This window comes from Sinohyriopsis cumingii, chromosome 12 (assembly GCF_028554795.1).
Source record: "Sinohyriopsis cumingii isolate HCF-2022 chromosome 12, ASM2855479v2, whole genome shotgun sequence".
NCBI lineage: Eukaryota > Metazoa > Mollusca > Bivalvia > Unionida > Unionidae > Sinohyriopsis > Sinohyriopsis cumingii.
This window is the reverse complement of record NC_142972.1, coordinates 75,317,664-75,335,723: the sequence shown is the minus strand read 5'-3', so window position 1 is coordinate 75,335,723 and position 18,060 is coordinate 75,317,664. Positions and strand designations below refer to the sequence as shown.

The 18,060-nt window shown below is 32.9% G+C and overlaps 1 protein-coding gene across 5 annotated transcripts in view; it reads left to right on the top strand.

Annotated features, from left to right (window-relative positions):
- LOC149786773 (PC3-like endoprotease variant B) overlaps positions 1-18,060 on the top strand; it is a 109,714-nt gene that overhangs the window by 57,859 nt on the left and 33,795 nt on the right. For all 5 annotated transcript variants that reach the window (XM_089977286.1, XM_089977285.1, XM_089977283.1 and 2 more), the window contains 3 exons: positions 497-579; positions 13,132-13,220; positions 15,300-15,472. In XM_089977286.1, the coding sequence (XP_089833412.1) occupies positions 497-579; positions 13,132-13,220; positions 15,300-15,472 (345 nt within the window). The remainder of the gene's footprint in view (positions 1-496; positions 580-13,131; positions 13,221-15,299; positions 15,473-18,060) is intronic.

Below are 18,060 nucleotides of genomic sequence, written 5' to 3'. Positions count from 1 at the left end.
GATCTGCCAAGGTGTAGATAGGGTTAACATATTGGAATCTTGGCTAGTGAAGATGGCTACCAGTAGGCATTTATCAAGATTTTCATTGATTAATATTTTGTTATATATTTGTGTTATTGATTGAAAAAATATTTTTGGTAATATGGGTCCATTTTCAAATGTGTAAATTTTTTGATGTTTTTAATTTTCATGCAGCAACTGCAAAGTTTTATACAAAATTGAACAATTTCATCAATATTTCACTTTTACCAATATAGATCATTTCATGGCAAAGCAAATAGGAGTACATTTTTTGTCCTATTTTTTAATTATAAAGCAAATAAGAGCCTTTTTTTGTCCTTTTTTTGAGGAAAAAAGACTCTGATTCACATCTGGCTTAGCATTACCTGTGAGTTTATGAGTAAATCCAGGTGTACTAAAATGAGGAAGCAGTATACATAGATCTGAATTTTCCAAATATATACAGATATATTATTTATAGTTTGCAAAATTTCAGGATCCAGAAGCAAGTGCTGACATGAATGATGTAAATGATTTGAGGAATGATCCAATGCCAAATAAGTCCGATCCTAGCAACAGGTAACTAATACATTACTCTGTATTATTTCAGTCAGTTAGAGTTTGATTCCATTTTACTGTAAAAAAAATAATAAAAAATAGATTTCACAAACTAAATTATAGCAGAAGGAAAAATTTATAATGCAACTTACAAATGATACATCATTTGGAATGGAATTAAACAATAATAGTTGCACTTGAAAAAAATGCATTTCACCATACTATATTGTACATATGTATAGATTGCATTTTCTGACCATTAATTTTCAAAAGGTATATAATCTCGTATTTTCCATGTAAATTTCTTCACAAACTTTAAAGAATATAGATATATGTCTTTATTCATATATTTACATGTTTTGGGACAAGCATAAGTATCAAATATATAATGGCAGTCACCCATGAGAAAAGGCCAAATTAGACTTTGTACACAGGTAACCTGTATATGCAGGTTTACCTTTCAGACTTCGTTTTGAATCAGTATTATGTACCAAATGATTATTATCATGATCATCATCATTATTATTATTATTATTATTATTATATAACATTTAATTTTGTGCACTATTCAGAAAGAACATAAGATAAATGTATTTGTTATTCGCTCCAAAACTTACATTTCCCACATAAATTAATGTATCGTACTCACTCTTTAATCAAGCCTTTAAATTCAGTCATCACTGCTTTTTTTAAAAATATCTATGATTCTGGCTTTTTTACCATGATAAAAAACTAATTTCACTGGTAATTAACAACTTGCATAATGACTGTGTAATAGAGGACAGACATTTTATTTGGCCAACTAGGTACTTTAACAAATATCTGGATAACCAGTTGCTTAACTTGCCACAATCAAATGACAGTCCTTTTATGTGAAAGGCCTCGATGATGAATAGGGAATGACAGGAAGCCTTATTATTAGATTAATGTATGAACTGGAACATTGCATTCCTTTAGAGGCAATTTGTTATGTATTAAATGACCCCAACCCCAATGGAAAATGGATGTAACTCACCTCCTTTCAAAGACGCTTATAAACAAAATGTGAAACTTAAACACATTGATTTAAATGATACGATTAATCTAAATATCTTCCTTATGAAACGTTTTGCACAACACTGAGTAGTCACTCATTATTCACCAACAACCACTCAAAGCAGTGGACAAAACATTATTTGGTTAGGAAACACTTGGCCACTTACTGCAGAAAGCAGTTTGCCTGATATATACACGACTTTGCTATGGGGATATTAGAATGATCATTGAGATCAGATGATCGCTATATAAAAGTGACCATTTTGTTAGGTTTTATGGTATTGGCATACATTATTATAAAAAACAAGATATTTTATTTGTTTCTTATCTTCTGTCATGCTGCAGTGGGAAATATAAGGTAAACTGCCTGTCTTATTTAAATTTTTCCAACTTATTTTGTTCTGTATTTTATGTGATTAGCATGAATGCATGATTCAAGATGTGGATGTTTTGATAATTATTTAATGCATTTCGTGCATTTCATTACACATTAATAATCTTTATTTTGTATGGAATATTCGGTCATCACAGTATGTGATATGATAATATATATATATATATATATATATATATATATATATATATATATATATATATATATATATATATATATATCGTAACTACTGAATTGGCATTTTTTCTTGAGATTGTATGCAAAATTAATTTTTTTATGAGGTCCCTGCATTTTGTAAAGGTCGACAGAAGTACAAGCTGAAGTGTAGTAAAGATAAATATTAAGTAATCCACAAAAGATATAAATATTCATGTAACTATAGCTCGGGGTATAATAGGAAAGCTGTGATTCATTATTTTATATCCTGAAACACCATATAGTGGCAGAAGATTGAAAACTGAACGTATGTGGATACTTAGCATGGAGGGCACTGGTAAAGAAACTAACAATGCAGCATTTATACTAGCTTGTAGACTTTATGGTGATTGAGGACTTCTTAAACTTGTCATTAAATTTCATATGACTGTTAAAAAGTAAAGAAAACATACTGAAAACTTAGTGAAATTTTCTTTCACTCTAATTGTGTATATTGCATCATTCTTTTGACAATCCAACCCTTGTGGTCAACATCATGAACGAGAATTAAGGAGCCTAGTATACATAAATGCAGTAGTCTTTGTTTCTTCCTCTTTTATTTGATAGTGAAAGACATTGTTTGATCTGTTTTCTTCCCGATTAAGTTGTTTTCCTCTTTTCCATTCATCAGCAGTTATAGTATTTTGACTTGGAAGGACATGGTCATTTTTGGTCATAAAACCATGGATTTCCATGCATGTAAGAAATCTGTGTGTTACATAAATGTTGAATGATACAGCTAGATGTTATTGCTTGCTTCCAGTGGCATAAACATTATGCTAATTCGATGCATCACAGAACTTGAACTAGCACAATGAACAGATGTAGACAGCCTCTCTGTATGTTGTTGTTGTGGGGTTTAACGCCATTTTTCAGCACATGATAGGCTATGTATGGCAGCCAGTATTAATGGTGGAGGGGAAAACCTCGGGATGAACCACCAACCCATGAGAAGCTACTGACAAGCTTTCTCACATACCCACATTGGTCGAATCATAGACTCAAACCCATGCAGACAGAGGTGAGATGGCAGTGATCCATAACGGAGAGTGTTTTAGACCACTTGGCCACTCGGGGCCCCTCTCTCTGTATGTAGGATTACATGTGTTTTGTATAACAAATATACTGGAGGCCAGCATAAAGTATGGGCTTTTGTAAACCTTTTTGGTTGTGGAGTGAAGAGCAAATGCATTTTATTTCCAGGATTTATTGATGTGGTTGTTTTGTTTTGATCCGAATAAATTAGGGATTATCAAAGTCTTAAAAACCATTTAAAATCAGCTGTAGCGTTTTACTGCATGATGTTCCAGACAGGTTTCCAGTTTTATGTGTATCAACAGAAAACATTACAAAACGAAGAAATTTCTAATGGCTGTCAATCGTTGATTTGTGAAAATCATACATCAAGAAATGGTTGAGAGTGTATCATTTCCATTGGTATCACTACTTTCTATTGATGATATTGAAAAAATGGTTTCTAATTGGCAAGGGGTCATTTTTCATTGGGAGCAAGTTTATAATCTTATGTTGAGTGAAAAGTAGAAGAGTTTGCAGTTTAACATACATCTATGGAAATAGAGGAGTATAACACTGCTGATGGTGGTCAAACACAGTCAGGAATAATTAAAAAGAAATGGGACATTGCAACTTGAAGAATTTAGATCAGAATTGTTTAAGTGATGAATATCAGGAATTTGACATTTGTTTATATTTATTTTCCATGTTTTAAAAACGTAATTCATGGCACAGCTTCATTATATCCAGGTTATAGGTAGGATTTATTCGATCAGGATACAACAATTTTGCAACATTTTATCTTTTTCTCATGTCCAGACTTTTGAAATAAGTGAAGGTGTTATATTTATTTTTGGAGAGATAAGAATGTTAATGGATTTTGTGTTTGCTACAAAACCAAAAATGTAAAAGCTTATTGAACAATGATCCTTTTGTGGAAAGAGTGACACCCTCCCCAAGTCCACAAATTGAAGTACAGGTGCAAATGTCATGATTTCCAAAACCATTATATATATATATATATATATATATATATATATATATATATATATATATATATGTGTGTGTGTGTGTATGTGTGTGTGTGTGTGTGCGTGGATTTATATATGTGTTACTGTAATTGAAATAATATTAATAATAATGAGGACTTTGTATAGTGCCTAATCTTTAGAAGCTCTAAGTGCTTTACAACATTAGACAACACCTATAAGATAAAAAAAACATAATAATATTACAAAAACAAACAACATAAATTAGAAAAACATAAAAAAATAAAAAACATGCTGAGAATATTTCGGGTAGGAAACATTATTAGGTCTTTAAGTTTGTTCTTGCAGTCAGAATAAGTGAGTTTTGAGAGCCCTCTTGAATGTGATCACTGTGTCTTTGTGTCTAAGTTCAGTGGGCAATTCATTCCACGTTGCTGGGCCCTGGTATGCAAAAGAACGCTGTCCATATGACTTTGTTTTCATAGTGGGAATAATGAGTATACGACTGTCAGAAGAGGAGCGTACGTATCTTGCTGGTGTGTACACATCGGTGAGGTAAGATAGGTATGGTGGACTAGAGTCCGACAGTGAAATGTAGCACAGAGAACAAATTTTTTGTTTGATTCTGGATTGAATGGATAGCCAGGGTAGGGTACAGAGCAGCGGGGAGGTGTGCTCTGATCATGGTACTGTAAGTATGATCCGAGCAGCTGTGTTTTGAACTTTTTGAAGTTTCTGGAGTAGATATTGAGATGAACCAGACAGAATTGAGTTACAATAGTCCAGTCTTGAAAGTACTAATGAAGACACAAGTGTTTTAGTGGCATCAACTGAAAGGTATTTGCGAATTGAGCTGATGCGTCTCAGCTCAAGATATGCAGCCTTGCATATGTTCATGATGATGTTGGTGCAGTGTGAGAGTACTGTCCAGAGTAACACCTAGGCTTCGTACTGATTGTGTGAATTTAATGTTGGCGTTGCTGATATTTATTGTTTAAATAAAGCATTAGCAACGTTTTAAATGCACCTTGCTTTAGATTATGTATCAAAACTGAGGTACCATGACATCCTATTTGTGCTAGGTACACATCACTCAGTAAATAATTTTATTTTCAAAGTGAATCAGTTTAGCATAAGTTTGCAAATTGTCTCAGTGCTTAGCAACATATTTTTATGTTAATATTGCATGATCATCTGAAAGCAGTGCCTTAGACCATTTTACGGTATATCATCAAGTGAATTGCTCAAGTTTAAATTACATTAGATAGAGATAACCGTTTTATACAATACTTTTTTTTGTAATTACTTAATTGTGTCAACTACTTTAAGGTACAAAAACTTGGTTTGTCCATTGTATTGATGTCATAAGACTTACCGCAAACCTTTTATCTTAGTATACACTGTATCTTGTGTTGAATATTTGACATTAGTTATATTTTTTGTTCTAGCAGTCAATATTTATTTATTGAATGATTCACTTTCAGTAATGTGATGCACAGAAACACATCATAGATGTACAGTTCATGTAGTCTTGTGTGTCAAAATTGGAAATACAGTCACTGTGGTAGAAATTTGTATGAAAAGAAATAATTCTTTATTCCCAAAATAGTGGTGCATGCATTAATAATCAAAGATGGAATTAGTTACAGACTAGTGCAATGTTTCCTGTCCTTTTCTAGGACATAAGCTGTAGAAATGGCTAAGTTATTACCTCATGCAGAGGTCTCACTAGGATTTTAAAACTAGGAGTCCAAGACTCCTAACTTGGTTAAAATCGGAGTCCCACCAGCAAAGTTGCAGTCCCTTCCCAGAAACATAATGAAGTGGCTAAATGTCCATTAAAATGCCTGGAATAAACAGACACAAAACTTTGTCAGTTTTATTTATTTGTAATCATTTATTATTCTATACAAAAATACTATGTATTAAAATTGATATCATGTACAAATATCATATTCTTTAACTACAATATAGGTCACTTTTGTCTCTGTCACATTTCACAAAATTTTCAGATGCTTGGTTTAGGATAGTATTCCTTCACACTAGGTCCCTCTTCTTTGACTCGCATCATTTGTATTAAGGTCTTATGTTTTATTCTGGAGTTTACCTTGGTCTTGATTTTGTGCTGCACACTGAAGCCTCTCTTGCATGCCATGGATGTCACTTGGACACCAACACAATCACTGCTAGGACTGCAGAGTCTGGAAATCTCTGTACTCTTGAAGTAGAGTTGTACAGGCTTCTGTCAGTGTGCAGTTCAATGAATTATGACTACCTAGTAAGTAGGTGGTCTCAAGATGTCTCGTGCCTAGAAAAGGGGGAACTTTGCAGATCAGAAGAACCAGTAGTTGCCACTGAGTTTAATTTTCCACATTCTTTACACCATTGGCATATAGCTTTTTTTTGTCAATCAGAATGAATTTTGTAAATAGAAGGAAAGTTTTTATTCCAAACACTAAGTCAGGCATCACACACTTTCTTACACTTGGCTGCTGTCCCATCCGAACTATCAGTTCTAGCAACTTTAGCAGAGTTCTGAATCTCATTAAAATATTCATCAGTTTTCCATTTAACCCAACAGTTCTTATCCAAATTTACACATGGCATTTTGTCCAAGTCTCAACATGCCTTGATTTCAAGGTCGCATGCAATATTTATATGGCTACAATCAGAAATGTACATATTAACAGGGATCGTGCTGGGCTTTGCCAGTGTCGCAAATTGCAATTTAATTTCCTAATTAGCAACAAAATATTCCATCTGGAAATATTTTTGGTGGCAACATTTTTGGTTGATAAAAACTATATACAGTCTTGGCTTTGGAGTAAAGAAATTCAAAGGCACCATGAAGGGTCCCCGCAAACTTGGATATAAAAATGCACTGGAATCATTTGTTACATAAACAGATCCTTGCTTCATATAGAGAAACCATCCAAACAGAGCACTGTTGTATCATAATCTGCTTACATTTGTGTCTGACTTAGTACTGTATGCTGTAATATAACCAAAATAGCCTTGCAACTGACTAGCTACAATTGACCACCTCTGAAAGCGAGAACTGGAAATGACTACAGTCGACCAGAGGGCAGCAATTTTAAAAAAATGTAAACAAAACAAATAGTTTTCCTGCAACTTCAAAGAAAACTGATTACCTTTGAAGCACTGATATATACCAAGCAAATAAAGAGAAATTTGTTTCAATGTTCTACAATTATTTGACGCTGCCGCAGCAATAACAAACGGATATTTTTTTGGTCCTTCAAAGAGAGCCTAAATTTTGTGACGCCTTCAATAAAACATGCACTTCATCAATGCAAGCTAACGACCTTTGATCAAAGGAAGTCAGCAACAAAACAAATAAAATTATTGCTTCATTTTTCATAGTGATTAGAACATATTTAGTGTGATGCAAAATTTTCCTGTTTGCAAAAAAAGAGTACATGGGTGATTTTCTGCATTCCAGATTTAAAAAATTGCATTCAAATACATGTAATTATGTGTTTCTGAGACCTCTGTCATGGTAGATATAATTTTATATACACTTTAATAATCATACACTATGCAACATCGAGGAATTGAACTCATCATACTTTACAGAATTAATAATTACACACTGCTTGATTGACTAGGAGAAGAGAAGGATGTTTTCAATAGTATGTACAGTCGATTGTCAAGATTCCTGATTCACTGAATTGAATAAAATATGAAGTTTGGTTCTTACAATTACAGATAGTTGTAACAATAAGTATGAATCTCAAGAAATAAATAATGTTTATTTTGCCATTATTTTAAAATAATGTCAAAACACACAAGAAGGGCACTTGAATGTGTTATACCTTAATGTGCTAAGAATTAAAACCTTCTTGTTTTCTGTGTTAAATGTGATTTTATCCAATCCAATGTTTGTTATAAAGACATGGTAAAAAAATGTTAATTTTTCTTGTTATGATTGCATGTTACTTTTACAATTATTTCACGTGATATAATGGAATGCCAGTGATGGAATTTAATTTTGATAATAAATATTTATATTGCTGACCAGCATGGTGGCATCATATTAACTAGAGTGTCTTAATTTATGTGCTTGTTTTTCTTTTTTGTGTTGGAGTTTTTCTGTTTTCAGTGTGACCTGATTTTTATAATGTCATGATTACTTCAAATGTTACAGCTGTCTTCATTTTTAACTCATCTGACCACAAGGCTTAGTCCTTTGAGCTTATGGTAATACCCTGCATCCATTGTATGTTATGCCTGATTCAGCCATTCATCAGCAATTGCTGGCTAACCCTCTGAAGTCCATATTTCTGATATGTTTCAATCAAGTTTGGAATATGGGTTTATAGCATCAGTTTTTCGAATGAGTTAGACTATGACCCATTCATACCGAGATGATCATGTCTGATTAGTACCTTGTTAGCACTCTGGAAGCCATATTTTTGGTCAGTTTGGATCAAACTTGGAATATTTAATAATGAGCAAAATCTCTAGATGGGGAAATGATTACGACTATAATTGGCCAAGCTTGTTTCCTCTTTTTCAAACCATATTTCTGATCTGGTATTTATCAAACATGAAATGTGGGCTTACATCAAAAGAGATCTTGGACTGGTTCAGTAGTGAGCAAAATTAATGCATTGTAATCAGGTATTCTTGAATCTGACTGGCTGACCTTGCTACCATTGCAAAGGCCACAGTAATAGTGTGCATTTTAAAGCAAGGGAAGTAACCCATGATTCATTCTATTGAGAATCATTGGTTTTGGGTTGTGAAGAGGGTTCTTCCCCTTGGAAAACATTTTAAAGCTTTGAAACAATAATTTGTATTACAGGAATTTCAGTAGAGCAATTTAAATGTATAAATTAAAAAATAATACACCTTAGGGGTAAAACAGGATAATCTGTAATTTAAATATAAATAAAACATAAAATATAAAAATTGGAAGTGAATTTGCTATGTTGTGCTTCAAAACCAGGTAGGTATTGTTTGTACATTACTTAATTGTCACTAACAACCTCTAAACAAACTTAAAATTGCTATAATAAATTGGCTGAACTATTTGTTTTTATTTTATCTTGCATCTTCATTATTTTAGTTACCTTACAACTTTTTATTATCATAAAGTATATTTTGAAAAGAACAAAGCTGAGCAAATACCCGATTTGTCTGCATACTGTGATCAGAGCACATTTTATTTCATTCACTGTTAATAGTAATTGAAATCTTATTCATTTAGACAGTTAGTACTTTTTCCAATATTTTTTAACACCTACTTGGCATGGACAAGAAAGCATGAATCAGTGATGAAGCTAACCTTATATGCTGTTTGTTATTTGTGTTGGTTTTGGGTTACTGGAAGTTATATCAAACTCAAATTATTTCAGTAATTATAGAGAGAGTGTACATGCAAATATGGTAAAACATCTTTGTTGAGCAATGCTGACAATTAGGTCATACAATTGTAATTTACTTTTCATAAATGGAGATGAGAAAACAAGTTTTGGAATATCCTTTTCCATGCAACCAATGCATTTGTTTTAGCATGAAACCTGAACCAAGTATTTTAGTAGGCCTAATAATGTGGCAACTAAGTGCTCCAAATTTTTTTTCTTCCCCAGTGAGCTTTAAGTATTAATTTGCTTTCACAAGCTACATTTTCCAATGTGGGTATTAGAGAAACCTTGCTGGTAGTGTCCTGTTGGTCATTGGATCATACTGGGGTTTTTCAGGGTTCTTCCTCCACCAGTTATGCTAGCTATTTTGTATAGATTAGTTTGCACTAACAAAATTGCATTGACCCCAAAACATAACAGGTTACAGTTGTCTTTTGCCCAGATGCATGAAATTAGGCCCACTTTGGCCTTTTGTTTGACAGTGTTGATTGTAACAGATGTCCTTTGTTATGACATTCTTCATTATAAAAAAATCCAGTATTTGTAGTCAAACTATGAACCCTGTTATAAAATTTAAAACCAGCATCAGACTTAGTGTAATCTCCAATTTTCCTAAGCTTAAAGATTACTATTTCTGTTGTGTTTGGCATTAGTATTCATTATCTGTTAGTGATGTTACCTTTGTATCATTCCGAATTGTATGGGCTAGTTGTCATTCTGGTACAGCTCTCCTTCTTTATAGCACCTTTTATAATATGATTTCACCAAAGGCCATCACACATGCTATAGACCCTGTTATAAACCTTTTTAAATCTGTATAATCTTCATTCAACTTTGACATCAGTATTCACCAGTTTAAAGATTTATTCAACATCATTCAAGCTTGACATCAGTATTCATCAGTTTAATGATTTATTCAAACATCATTCAAGTTTGACATCAGAATTAACCAGTTTAAAGATTTATACATCTTTCATTCAACTTTGACATCAGTAGTGATCACTTTAAAGATTTTTACCACCTTCATTCAACTTTGATGTCAGTATTCATCAGCTTAAAGATTTATACAACCTTCATTCAAGCTTGATGTCGGTATTCATCAGCTTAAAGAAGTATACAACCTTTATTCAAATTGGACATCAGTATTCATCAGCTTTAAAGACTTATACAATCTTCATTAAAGCTTGACACCAGAATTCATCACATTCAAGATTTGTACAACCTTCATTCAAGTTGTACATCAGAATTCATCACATTAAAGATTTATACAAACATCATTCATATTGAACATCGGTATTCATGAGCTAAAAGATTTATACAACCATTCATTGTATATCAGTATTCATCAGCTTAAAGATTTGTACAACCTTCATTCAAATTCGACATCGATATTCATCAGCTAAAAGGTTTATACAACTTTATAATAATAATAATAATGACCTTATTTAAAGAGGTTAACATAATTAGCTAAGAACTAATCTACCTTGAGGCCCTCATACAAAGGAGTTTATTTATTTTAGCTGCATCTCTGAAGCCACTATATATATTAGGTTTGGAAGAAGGAAATAGAGTGGACATTTCTAATCTCAACTGGAGTACAATTCCAGATCAGAGTTCCAGAGTATTGGAAACTGTTTTTAAATAACTCCTTATTTGGTTTGGGAAATTTATACTGTTTGGTAGACATGGATCGCAGCTGGGGAGTATTTTTTCTCTTCACATGTTTACTTATTTGCATTTTCCAGATGAGTTTAATTCTTTAGTTATTGGATATGCTTGTATTTTTTGTTGCTTTATCCATGTTATGGTTGTTACATTCAGAGGTTTTGTCATCTGTTCACATTAGCATGTCTGTTACACCCTGTTATTTACTGAGTTGATACATTTATTATTTATGTCTATGTGACTTAGTATTTGGCTTTTGGCTGAATAAGTATATCAGGTAAGTGTTATAATAGCTAATTTTGCAATTTTTAGATAAAATAAATAGTCTTTTAGATAACTTTGCAATTTATTGACAAAACAAATGTTCTTTTACATAAATTTGCAATTTATGGACAAAATAAATAAATGTGATCTGAGGTAATTTTGCACTTCATATGCTGCTAGACTGTATGTAAACTTCAAATTAAATGAAAATGTTTCTGATTGATCCATTTTAATTTATTTCTGTATTTATTTTTATTTTTAGATGAATGCATGTAAAATTTAATTTAAAAAATAAGAATAAAGAAAAAGACATATGTACAGTAATTTGGGGTATTTTGCATCTTAAACTGAATTGAATTTTGACCTTGAAAACAAGCTGGCCTTCCTGCACAGACTTGGTGTAAGAGACCACATGCCTTGAGAAACTACATCATATGTTGGCAGAAGATGGTGATCTCTTAAGACATGTTTTAATGTAGTGTCCTTTTGGTTTGATGTTTTCTGTAGCCACACACCCGCGCATACAATGCATGCACATATATACTCATGAGGTTTTGCAGCTGGTTCATACGTAACATGATGGGCAGTTATGGACCTCAGCTAGGGCAATTTAAAGAGGGAGAGGTTGTATAGTCATGAAATTTATGAGTGTAACCATGTCATTGACTGATACTTGCTTCTATGAACAGTATATTACAGTGACCTACTTTTCTTGTAATGAATAATTCTGACAATATGTTAGTCAGCCATGTTTTTTATTTCCTTATCTTGTTTGTACAATCTACACTATTATAAGCACAGGTCTGATGTGAGTAATTACCTAATTCTGCATAATATAGGTCACTTTCTTCCATTGTTTTAATTAAAATATATGAATCATATACATGTGGTAACTGGGAACTAAAAGAAATAAAAAAATGTGTCTCAATTTTGCTGAAATTAAAAAAAAAAATCTATAATGTGATAGTATTTAAAAAAACACATAACATTTAATACATTTTGATATATCAAATTATATATTTTCTTAAACAGAAGAGCAGCACAGGCGTTTTTTTTTTTTAGAACATTCTTTGTTGTTGTTGTTGTTGTAGGGCTTAACGCCATTTTTCAGCACACGATAGGCTATTCATGGTGGCCAGTATTAATGGTGGAGGAAGAACCTGGGAAAACCCCGGAAAGAACCACCAATCCATGAGAAGCTACTGGCAAGCTTTCTCACATACCCACATTGGCTGAATCCGAGACTCGAACCCACGCAGACAGAGGTGAGATGGCAGTGATCTGTAACGGAGAGCGCTTTAGACCACTCGGCCACTTGGGGCCCCAGAACATTCTTTAAAACTACTAGTAACTACAATCTGATACTTCATTTTTTTGGTCATAAACTAGCCAAACATGTGATACATAACCTGCCACTGAAATTTTGTTTTATGTCGGCATTTAATTTGGTCGGATTTCTAGATTCATCATTAACAGAATCCAACATGGTTTTTTGGGGGGGAGGGGAGGTAAACAGCAGTATGCAAAATAGTGTGACTATTTCTTAGATCTAGAATGTGATGGGACTATTTTAAACAGAGCTTTTAAAATCTATGTTATAATCTGCATTTTATCTCTCTTTTTACAGTCATGGAACTCGCTGTGCTGGAGAGATTGCAGCTGAGTGTGACAATAAAGTTTGTGGATGTGGAATAGCTTACAATGCCAAAATAGGTGGTAAGGAGTTATTCTGCAAGTTATGGACACACTGTAATAATGATTTTAGGTATTAATTTACTTAGTGCATATGCATTGGGTGTTAATTTACTGAGGCATATGCATTGGGTATTAATTTACTGAGGCATATGCATTGGGTATTAATTTACTTAGTGCATATGCATTGGGTGTTAATTTACTGAGGCATATGCATTGGGTGTTAATTTACTTAGTGCATATGCATTGGGTGTTAATTTACTGAGGCATATGCATTGGGTGTTAATTTACTTAGTGCATATGCATTGGGTGTTAATTTACTGAGGCATATGCATTGGGTGTTAAACAGTTCTACGTCATATTTTATTTGAATCTTAATATTTTACATTCTATGATATAACAGCACTTATAATCCCTATACCAATCCATTTTATATTTTGTAATATAAAATCACCACATCCAATCATTATGAAATCACCACATCCAATCATTATGAAAATCACCACATCCAATCGTTATAAAATCACCACATCCAATCATTATAAAATCACCACATCCAATCATTATGAAATCACCACATCCAATCATTATAAAATCACCACATCCAATCATTATCAAATCACCACATCCAATCATTATAAAATCACCACATCCAATCATTATAAAATCACCACATCCAATCATTATAAAATCACCACATTCAGTCATTATAAAATCACCACATTCAATCATTCATGTCCCCGAAATCTGCCCCAGAATGGAGACATGGGGTCATGATCTGTATTGGGATCCAATTTTGGTTATAAATTTATAATATCTTTTATTTCTGCAACCCATTAAACATTTCACACCATATATTATGATATTGCCACATTCTCTCCTGCTGTCAGTACTCCACCTATCTCTGGAGTTCTACACCTAGGTGAGGCCATGGAATCAAGAAGAATTATGAGTATGGCGCATGTTGATTTATGTCTTATAATAACTTGTATTTTCATAACTTCTCTCTTGATTATATTTGGAGTATAATATAATCACATACTCCACTGTTGTAAGGTTAACTCCTCTCTCTGAGTTCTGCATCAAAATGGAGCCATGAAAGCAGTGAGATAAGGAATTATAATTGAGGTGCATTTTGTTTAAAGGTTTGTCATGAAATACTTCTATAACTGCTTTACCACTTCACTTCATATTTTGAATGCAACATCATCACATACTTCTCACAAGACCACTCACTTCCCTTGAAATCATGGAGTGGGAATGAGTCCTGTTGTTTCCATGGAAGGAATATGTTTTTCGGTTCTTTAAATTTTGCAGTTTTGAGATAACATGAAATAAACACAAAAGTGATTTTTCCCCAAAAAAGAACGAATTCTTTTTACTTCTTTCTTCCCAAATTAACAGTTATGCAGTGGAGTTAAATGTATCTGAATATGTGTGCACCATGTAATGTTAATATTCAACTTTAGCATCAAGACATCATCTGTCCAAAAGGATGTTTTGTGTTTCGTGGAGTTAACTGTCCATCTCACTGTATATTGATGTATGTCTCGTCTCTTCTCCAGACTAATTTCACTGATTCATTTGTAACTTACAACATGGATAATTAACTAAGAATTTTCTTTTCTTAAAATGAAAATGAAGTTAGTGAAACATTATGTCAATGAATATATACAAATATTCCTGTTACTGTAAGAATATCCACTACCATTCACATAATTATATTTGATGAAATATAGCAATGTTTCATCAGTGAATTGTTTTTTTTTAATTTTTTATAATGCCTTTGTTTCAAGCCATGCATAGTGTGTCAGAATACATGTCAAGTCAGTGCAGAAATAAATAAATTATGTACACATTGATTTTCTGTAGATCTGATGGAGAAGTGACAAACTGCTATAAATTCACTACTTTCCATGGTTCACAAATTTTCATCGATTTTGAGGTTGTTGCAAATCAACAATTTAATGACCCAAGGAACAAGTATCAATCTATGAACACAACAGGTTACCCTTCCCCAAACTATGACTATAAGGAACAACAAAAATGCACTCTTCGTGTCAAGAACCAAATAAAACAATTTATAGTATATTACCTTCCCAGGTCTGCGAATTCTAGATGGTGAAGTGACAGGCTTACTGGAAGCTAAGGCCCTGTTATATCACAACCAGTACATTGACATTGCCAGTGCCTCATGGGGACCAAAGGATGATGGCAAGACAATGGAGGCCCCTACCAAGGCCTGTGCAAGTGCTCTGGCCCAGGGTGTGAATGAGGTTAGTTAATATTATATTTCAGTATTATAACAGTACTGAGATAAAACAGTAATCTATTTTACCAAACTTGTCCATAAGGACACGTGAGTTTTGTGTATGGCCATGTGTCTGTTGTCTGTTAGTCAACATTTAATTGTTACCAGCAAGGAGGCTATGTTTTTGATGAGATTTTGATCAAATGTAGAATATAGGTTTATGTTATCGTTATTTTGAATGAGTATGAATATTAGCAAGATATTAAAGAACTTAAAAATATTTTGTACTGGCTTCAATTGTTATTATTCTAGAGGACATGTTTCTTATCTGGCTTTTATCAAATTAGGAACATCTGCCTATATTGTCAAGTTTTCCAACAAAAAATGAGTTCGATCCACAAGGTGGCCACTTGCTGGGAGATTAGGTGGATCTTCATGTGCTTGACTGGATTAATTATACTCATAGATGATGAAAGGGATTACCTTTTTGAAAGAGTAGAATGAGTGTGGATTGATTTGCATCAGCACTTTCTTGACATGAATGGAACACCTGGCTGCAATACATCAGCATGGGGCACCTTTGATGTGGGACAACCAAGATCCAAGGCCCGTTGAACCCTTCATTTACAACGGGTAAGTCTTTTAATTGTTGTTCTGTCTTTTACTGATGCTAGTATTAAATGGTATATTTTTTCATGGGATGGTATATGGGTTTTGCTAGTCATTTATTTAACCAGCAATATACATGTTTTTGTTAATAAGATGGACAACTAGATTTTAAAAGTAGAACTGATGATTGGATTGCTTACATCTGTCAAAAGTTGCATTCATTCATTTCAGCTTGACTGTATAAATTATTTGGGACTCCTTTCTTGTATGAGCAACTCCATTGCTAAAATTTTCATTCAGTGCATACATTCACATGATGAACCTGGATCAGATAGTGAGAATCAATCTCCAGAGTGAAAAATTATCGTAAGGATTTTATCAGAAGTCGTATAATTTGTATATGGAAGATAACTTTGTCACAGTGCATCATGTACAAAACGCCAGACTTGACACATTTAATGCTCATGGACACAGAATTCCGGCATGTAAGCAAATACCATCTATACATCTGTACTCACTTATAAATCATGTCCACCTGCAAACTAGTCAGACCCATATCTGCCATGGCATAATCCACTAGCAGATCTGGGTCTGTGTTGTTTGTTAAGAGTAATCAGTAAAACATACAACACAGACCCCGATTTGCTTGTGCATTATGCAGTGGCAGATAAGGGTCTATTCTGTTTGAAGTTGAACTCAACTTGTAAGCAAGTATATACAGTAACTCAATATATTTGGCCAATCATTGATAATTCATTGTTTCAAAAAACTAAATGGAAAGAAAATATTATTTTCAGACATTAATGTTAGATGTTATACATTGTATTAATTGCCTAGTGTGAAAAAGGCATAAAATTTTTGGCCCTATTATAAATGTTTCACTTTTTACAAATTATTAAGGATTCAGATGGGTTTATCTTGTGTTAAATTTTATTTATTTTGAAAGATTGTTATTTTGTTTGGTAGTCTTCAACAGTCATAGGCTTGACGTAACAGATAAATCTTCATTTTCATCAATGAAAAACAAATTTTTAAGTAAAAGATACTTTTGTACTTACTTTAAAGTTTTGGTTTTGTTATCTTTTACAAACTGATAATTTTATGTTTACCTTTTTTTTGTCTCTAGTAGAAAAGCAGAATCACATAGTTACAGTTTTGGTAAGAAGATGAAGTGTATAATGGTAGTATTTATGACATGTGCCTAATATCCATTTAATAGTAATGGATACTTTCTGTGACTCATGAGCCAAATATACAACAGTTCTCAAAAGTATGTGAGCCTAATTAGTTTTTTAAAAGTACTCACCAATTTTGTCAATAGTGCTCGTCTTTTTAATGAAGCATTTTTGAACTCTCATGATAAATTCTGGGTGAATTTGTGTTTTCTGTATTTTGTCAGATACATTTTTAATTTGAATTGCTAAATGCCTTACCATTGACTTAATAATTCATTCATTTGTGTAAGCATTGAGTAATTAATTTTTTTGTCAGCATTGAGTAATTGTTTATTTTCTCTTCTCAGATGTCAGTGATGTTGCATCATTGGAAAGACTCAAACTTGTAGAAAAGAACCAATGAAGCAATCTGGAAACTGTCAAAGGATGAAGAAAGTCATTGGATACCAGAAAGTGGTTGATTATGTAGCCAAAGGAAAATTGGCAAGGGAAGAATTGAAACACATTTAGGAGTTGACAGGCAGTTTGGGCCAGATGCTCACTCATAACAGTGGATTTGAGTATACAAGCAGCAAGAGTACTTACAAGTTTCTGGAAACCATTACTTTTGGTGTGGAAGAGGGAAAACTGAAGGAGATAAAAGAGTCAGAACTATTTTCAATAATGCTTGATGAGAACACAGATGTGGAAAACTCATAAGAGATTGGTAATCTACACAGTATTTGGCAAGAGTCAGGTCTGAACATTACCTTCTTTCCAAGTGTGAAATAAGTCAATCAACTGATCAGTGTAATTATGATGAATTTGCTAACTGAACTTAAGAATAAAC